Source organism: Protomyctophum parallelum (genome assembly GCF_964188405.1).
Source record: "Protomyctophum parallelum genome assembly, chromosome: 5".
Lineage (NCBI taxonomy): Eukaryota > Metazoa > Chordata > Actinopteri > Myctophiformes > Myctophidae > Protomyctophum > Protomyctophum parallelum.
In genome coordinates this window covers 11530159-11548454 of record NC_139702.1, presented here as the reverse complement: position 1 = coordinate 11548454, position 18296 = coordinate 11530159, and the positions used below count along the sequence as shown (strand labels likewise).

The following is an 18296-nucleotide window of genomic DNA, read 5'->3' as shown; positions in this document are numbered from 1 at the left end:
GGAAGCATGAGTTCAAGTCCGTTGCTCTCCCCAGGTTGGTGGAGGGTGTGTAGAGCCCAGGATCACAATAGATAATTGACACAGGGGTGAAAAATGGGTTACAAAATCGTGGGATGAGAATTAAAAGAAAGAAAGATTTTAGTCGACTAAATCTACAGTCGGCCTTGATGCCGTCATAATGGCTGATAACACTTGCTCAAAATAGCAGATCTACAAGCTCACACGTTATTATACTGGCGTCCTCACAGTTTATTTTATTTAATTTTTTTGCTACCCAACTGACCATCATAAAGAATGGTTGGAACACATTTAAAACATGTGATTGTTTGTGTGAAGCTACTTGTATTCTATTTGCTTTGTATGTATATTTGTTGTTGTTCTGTATGTAACGACATACAGATCAGATCATGTTGTACTGTATGTACTGTATGCTAAAGTACTTCATGTCTTGGTGTCTTCAGAGGAAGAGGCAGAGTTACTGGAGATGGCAGCGACAGACGCTGGTACCTGGACAAGGTGACCATGAATCCATCCAGTCCATCCATGCCTTCAGAGCATTTACCGCTAGTAGAAATCAGGCCTGGGCAATATTATGACCTCAATCAATATCATGATTATTTAAGATCTTTGCCTCGATTACGATTTGATGAACGATTATTGTGTTTTTTTTCTGGTTTATCCTCGTAGCAACCTAGATTTTGTATTGACCTTTGAGACTTTAGTTTGAACTTTGAACTGTACCCATCCTACAAATTGAATAAAAAGTCAATCAATGTGATAGATGTGAAGATAGCAGATCTACAAGATCACAACGTGTTGCGATGCAACGTGTTGTGAGCTTATGGATCTGCTACTTTTGTTTTTTTTGCTCAGCACCAACAACGTATAATACAGGGCTTACGTGGTTAATCGGACTAATTGGCTTAGTCGATTATAAAAAAACAATTATTATATATATTTTCGTTTGATTATTCTGAAATAAAATAAAAACCTGCTTCTCGATTATTCGATTAACCTACACGAGCAAGATTAAATGGGTTATTGGTTCTAAATGTCGGTTTCAATATATGTTCTGTTAATTGCCCAGGCCTAGTGACACTTTTGATTGAAATTTAAGTTAAGTTATAGTCGTAGTTATAGTCGTAGTCTCTTGAATAGTTTTCATTTAGTTTTAGTCACATTTTAGTCACCTGGAATGTTTTAGTGTTAGTCTAGTTTTAGTCGACTAAATGTCATGCGATTTTAGTCTACTAAATCTACAGTTGATTTAGTTGACTAAAATGTATTTTGGCTGTACTTGATGGCGTGTAATGGCTGATTTTACACTGAAAATAGCAGATCTACAAGCTGTAAAACGACTTATACTGGATCTCTTGTCCACTAGTCCCTTTGTTAGTCCCTTAGTCTAGTTTTTAGCATTGGTTGGCATGACATGTATTCATTGTATGTACTGTACTGGTGTACTGTACATGTGTTGACGTTGACGTGTGCTGCTTTCTGTGTGTCAGGTGACATTTGAGGACGAGGGAACATACACACGAAAAGACTTCTGGAATAAAGAAATCTCCAATGTCAAAGTGGCAATTGTAGGTCAGTGTTTTCAGTCTATTGTCTCAATCATAACATGTAAAATAGCAGGATTGTTGAGTGGTAAATGTGTTTTTTTATAATACCCTACATTGACATTGGTACGATAATTACATTCAATAGAGGGTATGCGCGTGACATCATCATCAAACCAGGAAGTTATGCAGGAATTTCTACTGAGTGGCTAAAAACTACTTTCTGGCCTTGACAGCCCATGCATCCAAACAGAAAAGTCTAATCTAATTGCATTAAACGACATTAAACAATGTTAAACTCACGTTGCCTGTCACTTTGCCACTCGATTTTCCATTCACTTTATGCATGCGCATACCCTCTATACTCAATTCAACCTGTATTCCAAACACTCAGGTTTCCAATTCCATAGAGTACATATATTATTAGACAGAACATAAAACATAAAACATAAAATAACTAAACAAGCTAATAATCACAAATAGAGGCTGACTCTAGTCTCCAGTGTTTATGCAGCGTGAATGAGGACCGGAGACAGCTCTTCCTAGGATTAACTATATCCTCAATAATACTACAGGCCAGACGCTCAATTGCGCTATGTTGGAAAAATGTCAATGCTCCTACGATCGGCTTTTGGTTGAGGAATTTAACGACCAGTTTTGCACATGAGAAACTTAACGTATGTAATAAGAAACCAGCTGTAAGATATGGGAGAGGTTCTTGGACTTCATTAAGCGAGGTGACATTGAAGAGGCTTTGGAATGTATAGTGGTTAATTGGAGTAGTCAGCTGTGGGGTTCGGGGTAGGGAACTGTGATGGGGACATTGTGCATTTCTTTGTTTAACTTTATGTAATGTGTTTTTGTTTTTGTTTTTTTGCTTTGTATTTATGGACATATCCTGATGTTTGTTCTGCCGTGTGGGGGGGGGGGGGGGGAGAATATATGTGAATACTTACTTTGCAAATACTATGTTGTAAAGAAATATCAATAAACATAATGTTAAAAAAATTCAAAAAAAAAAATCTATATACAATATATATATATATATATATATATATATGTCCTCAATAATACTATTCCAGGACTCATATAAGCAGGGCATGAATCCATACACATGGAGTGCTTTATGAGAGCCTCACGTGTCAGGAATCAGGATGTAAGAATCTGCTACGGTATGTGACATCATCTCCCGTGAATGTCATTTCATTTAATCCACCCAAAACATACTTTTTGTAAGCTGGGATCATCTCGTTTAGAGAAATGAGACGGAAATCGAGCTTGTTATTGGTCTAAAAAGAAGAACCGGAGATTATTAGCATTCTAACATCTGCGTTTTCCCATAGACGGCATAAGACCAGCGGATTTTCCGTTTCCGCTTTTTTCTTTTCAACGGACCGCTACCAGAGTGCTATGAGCGCATACAGGACACAGTTGATCATCGTAATTAACTGATATTAAAAAAGGCGATCTCTGCGCCGAGCGCCATTAGAAAACAGGCGTGAAAAGGATAAATGAGTTAACGAATTTGGCTGCAGGCATTTACACAGGACTCGGTTCAGCTTAGCATATCAGGAACGTATTTGTAGGTAAACACCTGTAGTTGATTGCTCTCACATGGCCAAAATCTCAGGCGCTCGTCCGCGAGTCGGTAGCTTATCTGCAAGCTCACCGCATGCTGTTGCGCTGCTTTGTGAGCTTCAACTACCGCACCTGGGCAAGTCTGACCATATGTCCCTGCTTTTAATTCCTGCATATGCCCCCCTAAGGAAAACTGCCCCCACCATTACAAAAACTGTCAAAACTTGGCCTGAGGATGCCTCTGAGCAGCTGCAGGACTGCTTCGACAGGACCAATTGGGATGTTTTTGAACACCAGGACCTGAATGTGTTCACAGACAGTGTTCTGTGCTATATAAAAAATTGCACAGACAATGTCACAGTGGACAAACGCATCCGGGTCTACCCCAACCAGAAGCCCTGGATGACCCGGGAGGTCCAGCGGCTGCTGAAGGAGAGGAACACCGCCTTCGGGTCTGAGGGTAGGGCTAACTACAGCGCAGCCCGAACGAACCTGAGGAGAGGCATCAGAGAGGCCAAGGCTGACTACAGGAGGAAGATCGAGGACCATCTGGACAGCAACAACAGCAGGCAGGTGTGGCAGGGAGTCCAGCAGCTTACCAACTACAGGACTACCGTCGGAGCTGTCGAGGGTGACGTCTCGTTGGCAGAGGAGCTAAACACCTTCTTTGCCCGCTTCGAGGCAGAGCCACCGGAGGCAGCAACGTCACACCCCACGGTCCACAGCAGCTTCACCTTCACAGTGGAGGAGCATGAGGTGAGGCGCACGCTGCGGGCCATCAACCCGAGGAAGGCTGCGGGTCCTGACGGCGTCACTGGACGTGTACTGAAGGACTGCGCGGACCAGCTGGCTGGGGTCTTCACCAAGATCTTCAACCAGTCCCTCGCCCAGTCCACTGTCCCACTCTGTCTGAAATCCTCCACCATAGTCCCCCTGCCCAAGAAGCGCAACATCTCCAGTCTAAATGACTACCGGCCAGTCGCACTCACACCAGTGGTGATGAAGTGCTTTGAGAAGCTGGTCCGGGGTCACATCACTTCACTCCTTCCCCGTGGCTTTGACCCCCACCAGTTCGCTTACAGGGCTAATAGATCCACAGAGGACGCCGTGGCCACAGCCCTCCATGCTGCACTGTCCCACCTGGAGCAGCAGGGGAGCTACGCGCGGATGCTCTTTGTGGACTTTAGCTCTGCTTTCAACACCATCCTCCCCCACAGACTGGTGGATGTTCTGGGGGAACTGGGTTTTCCACATAACACCTGCATGTGGATTAAAAGCTTCCTGTCTGGTCGCAGTCAGAGGGTGAGAGTGGGACAGCACATGTCTACGTCCCTCAGCCTCAGTACCGGCTCCCCACAGGGCTGTGTGCTGAGTCCGCTGCTCTACACCCTCTACACACACCAATGCACCCCCGCCCACCGCAGCAACACCATGGTGAAGTTCGCGGATGACACCACAGTAGTAGGGCTCATCTCCAAGGGAGATGAGTCAGCCTACAGGGATGAGGTGGCGCAGCTGACGGACTGGTGCAGAGAGAACAACCTGCTCTTGAACACATCCAAGACCCAGGAGCTGGTCATAGACTACAGGAGGAAGAAAGCGGACATTCCACCCCTGTTCATTAATGGGGACTGTGTGGAGAGGGTGTCCTCTTGCCGGTTTCTGGGAGTCCACATGGAGGAGGGCTTGACCTGGAGCACGAACACCTCTGAGCTGCTGAAGAAAGCCCAGCAGAGACTGTACTTCCTGAGGGTGCTCAGGGGGAACAACATCACACAGAGACTGCTGGTGTCCTTCTATCGGTGCTCCATAGAGAGCATACTAACGTACTGCATATGTGTGTGGTACACCAGCTGTACAGTGGCACAGAGGAAAAAGCTCCAGGGGGTCATAAATACGGCACAGAAGATCGTTGGCTGCCCTCTCCCCACACTGGAAGAACTACACAGAGACCGCTGTCATAAAAAAACTCTGAACATTATAAAAGACACTTCCCACCCCGCTCACTCACTGTTTGAACTGTTGCCATCAGGCAGACGGTACAGAGTGATCAGGTCCAAGACCAACAGATTCAGTAACAGCTTCTATCCCACAGCGGTAGTTGCACTCAATGCTGCTATAAAATGATCTGTTGCTGCGACACTTTTAGTTTCTTTTATCTATTATCTATTACCTTCTATTACTATTTATTATCTTAAGTACAATAAGGGTTTGTTGTGCGATAACAGCTGAAAATGACATGCCTGTGCATTTAGGGCTGCTGGGGTTGTGCAATAACAAGAAGTCATGTGTGTTTTTGTTGTATCTTGTACAGTATGTTGTTTTGTGATATGATGCACTGATTGGTTGGCACTTTTAATTTCGTTGTACACGTTGCAATGACAAATAAAGATCTATCTCTATCTATCTCTTCAAGACCGCTTATTTTCGGGGAAAGAGATTTGGTGTAAGCGGGCAAAAAGTAGGGAACCAAGTATAGACCCCCTGGTGGACTCCGGTCAACAAAGTATATACGTGTGGTTAATCCGTTTTGGAGTAGAACATCACAATATAAAAAATCCAAGACAATATCTAGTTTAGTTCAGGTCTGTATTCTGTAACTGTGAGAGTGTACAGGCTCCATTTGTACTCTCTCACAGTTATAAGGAGTCATTCAAATTAAAACCGTAAAAAAAACCCCACAGATCTAGTCTCACATCACAGCTCTAACGTACAGTAAGACCAACATGGCAACCGTATGAAGATCTTCAGTGGTACTGTATGTATGTATGTATGTATGCCATGTTGCTTTGCTGCTGAATAACAAGTGCCATTGATGAATCAGCCGGTCTCTTTCTCTCCCCCAGCCAGGAGCGTGTATTCCAAGTGTATAGCAGGAGAATCGCTCAAAGTTGACCTGGAGGGCTTGCGTCTAGAGGAGGCCAACCTTGACTTCACTTCGGAGGGAGGAAATTATACACTGGTAGGATGGATTGATGGTTGTTATGGGTAAATGTATTGATGAGGGGGCATTCTGAGAGATGTATACAATACTGCAGCATTCCCCTAGTAGGAAAAAATAGCGGATCTACCAGCTCACAGCGTGTCACTTATTGCCATGCTGCGAGCTTGTATATCTGCTATTTTTGAGCACCTTGACATTTTTTGAAAGTGTGAGAAGTACTGATTTTAAAAGGCATTTGTAAAATCGGCCTTAGGTCTTAATTCGTTAATGAATATTAATGAATAATAATGTATTATTAATGCTATAAACACAATCATTGTTTGTTTTTTCTATGATTGTCTGTCTTCCATACTATGTATCAAGGGCTTCAGGATTAAAAACAATTATAAAAAAAAACAAGAAGGAAAAAAATAACGGTATTTCTCCAATAAATAATCGATCATTTCAATTGCAAGAGCTTCAAAATGTCTTCTAAATCTGGTCAACAAGGCCTGCAGGAGGCTATGCACTGGATGATATTATATCAATAAACTAGAAATACGAGGAAATGTTAGAGGGAGAAACAGTATCCACCTCAATCAACTTTAACGACTGTCTGAGGAGTTTTCATGTAATGCATGGAAAGACTACCAGTAAGACGCCCTGATATGACGGCGAGAAGTCGCGTGCACACATCCGCCTGGGTGACGACAGACTGCTGGGTTGAGCGCTGGTGCTTTGGCAAAACCCCCTCCTGCACTCTCTTCTTCCCCTCCTCCAGGTGAGAGATGGTGCGACGGTGTCTCAGGACCTTGCCGACTACTTTGACCGCGTCAGGACCCACTCGTCCTACGTGGAGATCCGACACGTCAACACCACCGACGAGGGACGCTACTACCTCCGCGACAGGAAGGCCCGCCTCGTCTCCGTCACCAGAATGGACCTGACCGGTGGGTCACATATATATATATATACTCAGGATGGACCTGACCGGTGGGTCACATATATATATATATATATATACTCAGGATGGACCTGACCGGTGGGTCACACACATATATATATATATATATATATACTCAGGATGGACCTGACCGGTGGGTCATATATATATATATATACTCAGGATGGACCTGACCGGTGGGTCACATATATATATATACTCAGGATGGACCTGACCGGTGGGTCACATATATATATATATACTCAGGATGGACCTGACCGGTGGGTCATATATATATATATACTCAGGATGGACCTGACCGGTGGGTCATATATATATATATATACTCAGGATGGACCTGACCGGTGGGTCATATATATATATATATACTCAGGATGGACCTGACCGGTGGGTCACATATATATATATATACTCAGGATGGACCTGACCGGTGGGTCACATATATATATATATACTCAGGATGGACCTGACCGGTGGGTCACATATATATATATATACTCAGGATGGACCTGACCGGTGGGTCATATATATATATATATACTCAGGATGGACCTGACCGGTGGGTCACATATATATATATATATACTCAGGCGTTGACACTAAGGGTGGTGTTTACTTTCAGGTTGTCTGACCGGGCAAGTGTTCATTTGAGTGACGGCCAAGCTACACCGGGCATGTGTGCGTTTGACGTAAGTGCACTGCGCGCACAAAGTATGCGTGCAAAATGCCCCGGCTACACCAGATCTGTGGCACGTGGCAGATTTGTGCGGGACCTTCCGGGAGGATATATAGATACGCGCGTATGGGGGCATACGCACGTAAAAAATTTAGAACCGATCCTATTTTTAGAGCACGCGTAGGATGGCCCGTGGTATTTGTGCGTCTGGTGTAGCTGGTGGTGACATATATTGGTCCTATCCAAACGCACTGTACGCGCGCAGTAAACGCATACGCACGCGCGCATTGTGGAGTTGACAGTCACATTGTTGCAGTGTGGAGTTGACAGTCACATTGTTGCAGTGTGGAGTTGACAGTCACATTGTTGCAGTGTGGAGTTGACACATTGTTGCAGTGTGGAGTTGACACATTGTTGCAGTGTGGAGTTGACAGTCACAGCTCGTCGGACTACGTGCTTGTGCTGGTTATGCCTGTCCTGTAAGTTAACCAGTGATGACATCATGGTCACACAGCTAAGCTGTTAGACTATGGAAAAAATGACACACGCCCATTCAAGCCAACTGTGCAAAAGGCCATGTACACACAACACAGTCCATTGGAGACAGAGACTCACACACACACATACCGCGCACAATCACTTAAACAGAAACACATGCTTGTGTGTTACTGTTATAGTAAAACATAAGACTTTAAAGGCAAATTATTTTTGCATTTTTCCCCCTCTATCGGTAAATCTGGGGCTTGCGTTTCCCCGATGGCGTGTGTTGAAGGCAGTGCTGTAGGCTAATGGTGATTTGTTTTTCTCCCAGTGGTACAGCTTAACGTGTGCGCATGTGCACAGACAAGCTGATACTACATGCCTAGTAGTGTATGAGAGTATTAGACACAAAAGTACACTTAAAATAATCAGACTTCTGATTCTCATGAGTGGTACTTCTTTACTGCTTTGCTTTGGACAAATCTCTTCTTTGATAGAGGAGGAGGAGGCATTCTTGTTGCGTGCAAACCGAACGCCACAGAGGCAGTGGTCTACTCCTGGAACCATACTGCTGTGGTGCTTTTATACAGTAATTGGTGCATTTACAGTATATAGCGCCTTTACCCAAGGCGATTTGCATAGATTGTGCATTACATTCACCCATTCATACAGCGATGGCGGCGGAAACCATGCAAGGCACCAACCAGCACATCAGGAGCAATTAGGGGTTCAGTGTCTTGCTCAAGGACACTTTGACACTAACTCTGGGGGAGCCCACAGGGTTCGAACTGCATGGCAACCTTGCGGTTACCATCCAGCCACTGAGCCCTGAGCTACCTTTATGAGAATGTTAAACCTGTTGTTATGCAAAGTAGCCATTTGATTTTGGTACTTGACACCCTGTGAATTAGCCATTTGATTTGGGTACTTTTAGTGGGGCTCACTCACCGGCAGTAAACATGTTATGCAAGTAACCACTGGAGTTGCGTAGGCTATGCTTGGTGCGTCTTCTCTTGAATCTAGGGACACGCGTTCTGACGCGTTCTAACGTGCATGCGCGCGTTCACCGTACCGTGCCGTACCTGCGCATGCACGTCAGGTTTTTTGGTGCAACAAGCATGGCACCACTGGTTGAAGGACAGTCTGCAGACGAGGAGCGACGCTGAATTGGGAATGTGTATTTAGACAAGTAAGTCTCTCTTTCATAGTGTTTCTTCATGTAAAACGTAGCGCTCTCTATGTAAACCAAGTGTATTGTAAATTCACCTTTAGCAAAGCCCCGCCCTCTCCCACTTAGACACTCCCACTTGGACACTTTCCAGCCAGGCTCATTCATTCCAATGTAAATATGATGGATTTTACACATTAAATACTGGTTCATGGTTTTGGAACCAGACCTTCAAAACCTCTTCCAAATCCGTCTACAAGGCCTGCCATATGCACTGGAAAAATATGTGCGTGACATTTCTTTTATAAAACAATGTTTTCTCATAATAGGAAAACTATTGGTGGAGAGGTTTGTCTAACCCATGTTATGCTTAGCTGTGATTGGACCATAGCAGTTTGGGGAGGGGCTTAGCTATAGGTCAATTGTGCTCGTCTTATTGGGCACATGAAGCTTTTATCCTGCCAAAGTGTTTTTTTTCTCCATTTGTATCAGTACATTTTAACAGCGGGAGACCTTAGAGACCAACGGCGAGCGTTGCTTGAATTTCGGGCGGCGTCACCTACTATCGCCCGTAGTTGCCGGGTCCCATAGACAAATAATGCACTTCCGGAGAATCCGTCTGGCTGTCGCCCGCTGTTAAAACGTACTGTAACAGATGCTAACGCTCCTGTTCGTTGCAAACATGTTCTTTGACGTTAACTTAGTGTAGCAAATATTAAAAAATTAACACTGTATCCCGTCCCCTTTCACCAATCTCTTCTTAACAGATCCGGACGAACGACCAGCGTCGGAATGGAATATCGGGATGTTCTTCCTACTGTCCAATATTGCTCAGTGGCTGTTCCCTGACACCGCACAGACCGAATACTAATGACCCTCCCTTAAGTGGGCTGATAGTCAAATGGAATTTACATGCAATTAAAAGCAAGTTAATCATTCAATCTACATTTTATAGCATTTTTACATTTATGCATGGCATATGTTCTGTGTACTTTATAGAGACGGCGTATTTTCTAAAATCAACCTGATAATAAACATATGACTGCAAAAAGTCTATTGGAGACGTGTGTATACATCTATAATGATATGTTTGCATTTGTTTTGCTCTCATCACCAGCACCTGTTGTACATGCATGTATTTACGCACACGGTTACGCAATTAAAAGTGTTTTTCATTCATTGATTGCTTCATTGACCGGGTTATGACATTAGGTACCCTACATTTGAAAGCAATGTGTAAATTATGTTTTTATTAGCAATAAGACATTATAAATACAAACGAAACTAAAAGCAGTATTGCACATAGTCAAGTAAAATTATAAATTGTGCAAAGCAGGTTACTGTAGAACAGTTTTTCATCACACATCCAGGCTCAATCTTTGAAGACCCTGAGGAATTAAATAACATGTGGGTGAATTGCAGTACAAATCCACAATGCGAGACAGTAAATTCTGGCTTGTTACCTGTCGTCTGTCACTCGACAGACTAAGCATTTTAATTTGCCAACGTTATCTATCCGTTCTTTCAGACAGTCGTGAACCCACGCCATAAACACACGATAAAGGCACAATGTGTATTACAGGCAACAAAGTCTTATATGCATACCTGTTTGCTCTGAGGCGGGTGTGCGTAGGCAGGGCTCAATGTATTCAGAATAATGCACATAAAGTGCACAAAGACCCGCACACCGTCTGCACAGCTAACAAGCTAACAACCGTATTGCACTGCAATACGAACTTTATTTCGGTCAAAGACCGAAGCGTTTTACCCCTCCGGGCTTTCTAACGTTGTTGTATTTAGGTTGAAATAAAAAAGACGGGGAGCAGAACTATATCGTGTGCGGACATTCCACTTTTTTCTTCATTCAGTCATTTTTTGGGTCCAGCACTGTATTCTGAAACTGGGATGTGCATATCCTTTTCCTTCTTGGAAATGTTAGCCATGGCCCTAAAATTCTGGCCAAAACGATCGGGCCCAGACACACAGATCAGCTTGGGTGTTGGTGTCATTCTGTGAGACCTCCCTATCAAAAACAAACTTGATGTCAAATTGAATTTAGGTGTCACATGTGAGTATTGAATTAGCTTTATTTAGAGAATGACACTGCCGGCACTGGTGGACATTTGACTTGAAAGTCTGCCCCAGACCTAACTCTATTTTTAACAATAAAGCTACAGAGCTAAAGCCAACAAACTGGCCTATTTTTAGCTTTCCTGCACCCCACTCTCTGTTTCTCTCCCCTGGCTACGTGCCCGAGCTCCTCTCACACCATATTTTGTGTTAAATTAAATCTGGGAGTGCAGAAAATGATACCAAATGGACTCGTAACGTAACGGTCCATTTGGTGCTATTTGTGAAATTCCAGATTTGCAAGATAAGGGTCCATTTGGTTCCACTCTCCCCTTCTCTCACCTCTTTTGTGCTCTCTCTCTTTTTCTCTCTCTCTCTCTCTCTCTCTCTCTCTCTCTCTCTCCCTCTCATCCTCCCACCCCTTGCCGCCTTGGCCTTGCGTGGCCATGCAGGAATCTGCAGAGGGGAAATAATCCCCTCCCTGGCCAGTGTCGTGTGTGGCTATTGCCGCCTGTCCCCAGAGGACTGCATACCGACAATAATTGTCAGTAAGTGACAGTGACATGTGGGCTTTAACACACACACATATAGACACGTGTAAAGATGCCACACAAAGAGCTTCCAGTTCCAGTTCGACTATAGGATTAGAAGAAAGTTGTTGGAATGCAATATGGCGACGGATAACACCCAAAACATCTTTCCGTAAGCCCCTTCCCACAACACTGAGCGAACACGCCTCATAATACTCATGTATACAAAGAAAGAATGAGCTAACAGGAGGCAAATATATATTATTATCACAACATATCGCATGGTGACAGGTTGTGAGGTGAGCTTGTAGATTACTCAGCAAAGAGATTTGGTTTAGAGGGGAAAAAAGCACACAAAGTCCACTGCCAACTCAGGTATCTTTTACTTACAGTAAGTATAGAGGGATTAAGAAGTGATACAAAAAGACAGTGATGTTCAAGAGTTGACGATCTCAGGCTGCTGACTGAGTTAATGACGTAAGAATGTAATTATGGGGCCAGCCCATGATAGGAAGGATGTTCCTTCCTAAACAGATAGGCAAGCAATCAGAGGAGTATTAGGAGTCATTTATGTTTTCTCCTCCTTCTAGTTCAAAATCTAGCAGCAGCGTTCTGCCCAGTTTGTAACCTATTGAGTGTTTTCTTTTAGGCAAGCAAGAATAAATAGCATAATGGGATTATTTGGGTGTCATTTAAAATGTGAATGATTCATCTGATCATGGATGTTAATCATGTTACTCGGATGATAAAAAAAAACATGTCTGAACATGTTTGATTATGTTTGTTTATGTGGCTTTACGAGTTTAAGCTGGGATCAAATGAGACGCCATGTTTTCTTGGCAACATACGGGCCACTCATGAGAATTGATCTGTAGATCAAAGGCTACACCACTGGTACTTCCAACCCTTTCTGGATCACTGCCCGCATGAAGATCTTGAGAGCATTCACGGCCCACTCATCTGACTGTTAAGTGGTCTCGGATCGGTTGGCTCGCGGTTTTAAGCCGATCTTTCAAGGTTTTTTAATAAATAAAATCCATAATTTATGTTTCATATTAATGTTCTATCATCATCAATGTTCTATCATACCCATCCACAGGATCTTTCTGGTACGGTGCATCTGTAGTTCTCAAACGTTTTCGTATCAAGGACCCCCACATTGATATGTTTGGCCGCGGTCCCCCATCTGAAAAGGTTATGTATTTGTATGTATTTGTCAAAACATTTCAAAACTAGCAGATGTGCAAGGCTGTGAGCTTGTAGATCTGCTATTTCTGAATAGCCAACGTACAAATAGATAAAGTGGTTGAAAGGATTGTGATGCTACATTAACACATCTTGCTGGGGACCCCCTGGAACCCCCACAGAGGCTGCAGGGGGTACCCCGAACCCTGGGGACCCCCTGGAACCCCCACAGAGGCTGCAGGGGGTACCCCGAACCCTGGGGACCCCCTGGAACCCCCACAGAGGCTGCAGGGGGTACCCGGAACCCCACTTTTTTGAGAACCACTGGCTTCTTACAGTACTGTATACATGTTTGTTCCCCAGACCATACATGGTCAACTGGTGGCCCCGCGGGCCACATGCGGCCCACACCTTCACTTAATGTGGCCCTCAGGTTAATAATATAAAAAAACTGATAATTGATTTGCAAACATGACCCGCTATTAATTACTTAGTCTAAATTACTAGCTTAATGAGTAGTATTAAAACATTGTCTTTTTTTTAATATCCATTTGTATTTGTATTTAGTTTATAATGTTAACATAACTATAATTAAAGGCATTTGAAAATAAATTAAAATGGTATACTTTTCAGGATTCCAATTGAAAAATAAATTTTGAGCTTGTAGATCGTCTATCTTTGCTACGACGGTAATATGCAATGTGGCCTCTCTGGAGTGAGTGTGGAAATATAGGGGCTCCTCTCCATCGTCAACGTTGCCCACCCCTACAGGCCCAGACCATCATGAGGGGACAGGCCAGGGGGTAATAACCCTCTAAAGAGGGGTTCCATCCCCCCCAGACCATCATGAGGGGATAGACCAGGAGGTAATGACCCTCTCATTGTGTGTTCCTTCCCCAGACCATCACGAGGGGTTCGGGGGGAACCCTCTCATGGCGCTCCTCTTGCTCCTGGGGATCCCCGCTGGAGTATGCTGCTGCTGTCGGAAGAAGATCTTCAAGCAGAAGTCCGCATCCACCACCACGCACACCACCATCGTACAGGTACTAACAGAACACATCCACCACCACGCACACCACCATCGTACAGGTACTAACAGAACACATCCACCACCACGCACACCACCATCGTACAGGTACTAACAGAACACATCCACCACCACGCACACCACCATCGTACAGGTACTAACAGAACACATCCACCACCATCGTACAGGTACTAACAGAACACATCCACCACCATCGTACAGGTACTAACAGAACACATCCACCACCATCGTACAGGTACTAACAGAACACATCCACCACCATCGTACAGGTACTAACAGAACACATCCACCACCACACACACCACCATCGTACAGGTACTAACAGAACACATCCACCACCACGCACACCACCATCGTACAGGTACTAACAGTGTACACACACCACCATCGTACAGGTACTAACAGTGTACACACACCACCATCGTACAGGTACTAACAGTGTACACACACCACCATCGTACAGGTACTAACAGTGTACACACACCACCATCGTACAGGTACTAACAGTGTACACACACCACCATCGTACAGGTATTAACAGTGTACACACACCACCATCGTACAGGTACTAACAGTGTACACACACCACCATCGTACAGGTACTAACAGTGTACACACACCACCATCGTACAGGTACTAACAGTGTACACACACCACCATCGTACAGGTATTAACAGTGTACACACACCACCATCGTACAGGTATTAACAGTGTACACACACCACCATCATACAGGTATTAACAGTGTACACACACCACCATCATACAGGTACTAACGGAGTGCACTCACCTGCTGTGCTACACCAGGGCTTCCCAAACCTTTTATCTCCAGTACCCAAAATAATAATTCGATGTTAACCCCCGGGACCCCAAACTAAGAACTAAAATAGCCGATCCATCTACAAAATGGGTCCTGAACAGGGTTGAGCTGACGGTATAGTTCTGTCCAGTGGCTCCACCCACGTACTGTAGTTTTGAAGATGCACTCAAGCCTGCACAGCCATTCGCAGTTTTTGCACCTCGCTAACCTCGCTAACAAAACCTGTCGATTGAGTGTCACAGGCAGCTCATAGCTTGAAACAATAGGAATGACCGACCTTGGAATGACCTGGGTGTTCTGTCTGAAGCAGTCTAAAGAGTTGGATAACAGTGGCTCATAAACTAATTAAATTACAGAGTTGACGTTTGCAAGGTAAATGGATAATTACGACGACACTAAAGTCTCCCCATTATGCAAGTAAACATTTTGGTATACACAGTAGCCTATATTGTGGGTTAATTAATAGGTCTACATTTAAGAGGTTATTTAAATCTGACCAAAAGGCCACATTTGACGTGACTGTTTACTCCGTCGTCACGTAATTTTACAACGTCCCGATAATCCCATCCACACAATTTACAGAATGGTAAATCACGGGGCTGGCCTAGTGGTCCAGGTGCATGCCTATAGGCTTTGGCCTGACAGCGCATCGTGTATTCGAGTCCCGTTCATGCTGCGTGTCTCTCCCCTTCTCTCTATCGCTCTTTCCTGTCTATCTTCACTTGATACTATCAATAAAAGCAGAAAAGCTCAAAACAAATCTTGTTGGCTATTTTCTGTGTCATCGTACAACGAAATATAAATCGGGCTTTTAGCCAGTCAAGTGCTGAGTCACATCATCTGAAGATGTAATCTTTCAAATGCAATACACTGAATACAGCAAGGATTTGCTCCACTATATTACCCCGCCCAAATGGAGAGGGTATCGTTATCGCCTGCTGTGTCTGTCTGTCCTACAGGAAACAGACGGGCTATAACTTTACTCTGAAGCTTTGCACAGAAAGACACGAAACCAACCTTTCAGGAAAAGTGACCAACAACAGTCCCTAAAATATACCCTGACACTCGGCCTGAATTCACATTTAGTTTTACTCCATTATTCAGTCTGAAAGCGCTCCCCATTTCAGTCCTTTTCCAAGATGGGTGCAGCTGAAGAGGGAGTGATGTCATTCTCAGTCGATATTGGTCAGCTGGTAACTAACTAGTTAGATACAGTTACTTAAAATATGTCGGTCAATATAGTGAAAACATATCATTTGTGTAAAGAAAACCAAGGTATGCAAGCTATGTTTGTTTTTCCTCTGATTATAGCTACTATTATATACAGTATAGCTTATATAATAGCTACATTGATACAACTTTACAATGTAGTCATTTAGCAGATCGACGCTCTTATCCGATATGATCGGATAATGTTACCACCACTATTCTCTGGCACAGTTGTATTACGTCATCCCTTTCAAAGGACACTGAGAAAATGTGACAGGAGCTACGCCTGTCAGATTGAGAGGAACGCCCGACAGGCGGGGCGCGATCCCGTGACACTGTCAGCGTTCATGCTTGTCTCACGCACGCACACACACACACACACACACACACACACACACACACACACACACTTCTGCTGTTTTGTTTATGCGATGCGTAGAAATCTATTCACAACAGGAGCGCAGGCGCAGTGTCACGGTCTCTGTGCAATCGACAAAAAGAGACGATATACAAGCTCACAACACGTTGCGTCACGATGTGCTGTGAGCTTGTAGATCAGCAGTTTTTGGCAAATGTCTAGTAAAATAGAGAGGTCAAGATTCACCTACATGACATCAAATCATCCTGTTCCCTCCGTCTCTCTCTCTCTACAGGGCAGTCCCCAGATGGTGCACCCTGATCCTCATGGCCCTGGTGTGCCTCCACCCGACTACAACACTCCTGGGCCCGGAGCGGTAAGGGGGGGTGGGGCGGGTGGGGTATTTAGGACCCGGAGCGGTATGGGATTGAGGAAAGCTAAATGATTGATACGGCACAGAGAAATGATGGAGAGGAGGGGCACGGTGGCACAGTTGGTAGTGCTGTCGCCTCACAGCTAGAAGGTCCTGGGTTCGATTCCCGCTCGGGGCGCTGTGGGTGCTGGCGGCGTGTTTCCTCCTCCGCGTCATCAGTGCCCATACCCGAAGGCGGGGTTTGCGAAAGGGCCTTTCTGTGTGGAGTTTGCATGTTCTCCCCGTGTCCCCTAGGGTAGGTACCCTCACAAAAACATGCAGTAATCCTGGTCTCTAAACTGCCTCCCCCTGGCCAGCCGGGGCGCCTGATGGAGGGGAAAGGAACTGGTTGGAATAACGTGCTCCTTCCACGCGCTACGTCCAACCAGGGAAACTCCCCCCTGTCAGGTGTAAAGGAGCAACTTGGACACTCAAGCATGAAGGAAGCATGAGTTAAGTCTGTTGCTCTCCCCAGGTTGGCGGAGGGTGTGTAGAGCCCAGGATCACATTAGATAATTGACACAGGGCTGAAAAATGGGTTACAAAATCGTGGGACAAAAAATATAAATTAAAAAAGAAAAAAAGAAAAGTTAAAAAAAAAGAAATGATGGAGAGGAAGGAATAGATGTGAGGAAAGAAGGGCCTCGTTTATCAATCTGAGATCCGACCACAGGAATCATCACGTGTGATTGATTTGTGAAACGGTCATGTGTCACCAATCACAGTGTAAGAAAGGTTGGGTTTATTTAATTAATTGTGTTTATGATCTACAAGCTCATAGCGCGCCACTCGGTGGCGCAATATGAGCTTGTAGGTCTGCTATTTTTGAAAAATCGAAGAACCACTGACATAGAAACATAGCTTTTTCAGAAAACTGTCAGGATGTAGAAGACATTTATAGAATCTGATCTCGGGTCAGAATGGGTTAAAGGAGATAAATGAAAGCCTGGAAACTCCACAAGGACATGCTTCATGAAAAGATTCCTGCGATCCCACAAAACCATAGATGTTTTCATAAAGCCACATCGGCCATTGTGGAAATCCGAAGACTGTCAGCGCTCCTGTTTAAATACAGGTAGTTGTCTGAGTAATTAGATTTAATGCAGATTCCTGATAAAGACATCCTCGTGTGTTCGAAATCAAGCAATTAAACAGTGGGAGCTTCATGTGTCTCCACTCTCCAGTGACTTTATTTCATGTATCGTTGGTTGTCCTTCACGTATAGGCACTTGGATGATGTGCCGTGCACTATCCTTTCCATGCATGATGTTGAGATGCCTGTCAGATTCCCTGACGGTTAGGTTAGGTATGCT

The 18296-nt window shown here is 44.4% G+C and overlaps 1 protein-coding gene across 2 annotated transcripts in view; it reads left to right on the top strand.

Annotated features, from left to right (window-relative positions):
• LOC310859034 (uncharacterized protein) overlaps nt 1-18296 on the top strand; it is a 48583-nt gene that overhangs the window by 20326 nt on the left and 9961 nt on the right. For both annotated transcript variants that reach the window (XM_083765388.1, XM_083765387.1), the window contains exons 4-9: nt 462-516; nt 1509-1590; nt 5987-6102; nt 6845-7013; nt 14037-14179; nt 16867-16947. In XM_083765388.1, the coding sequence (XP_083621514.1) occupies nt 462-516; nt 1509-1590; nt 5987-6102; nt 6845-7013; nt 14037-14179; nt 16867-16947 (646 nt within the window). The remainder of the gene's footprint in view (nt 1-461; nt 517-1508; nt 1591-5986; nt 6103-6844; nt 7014-14036; nt 14180-16866; nt 16948-18296) is intronic.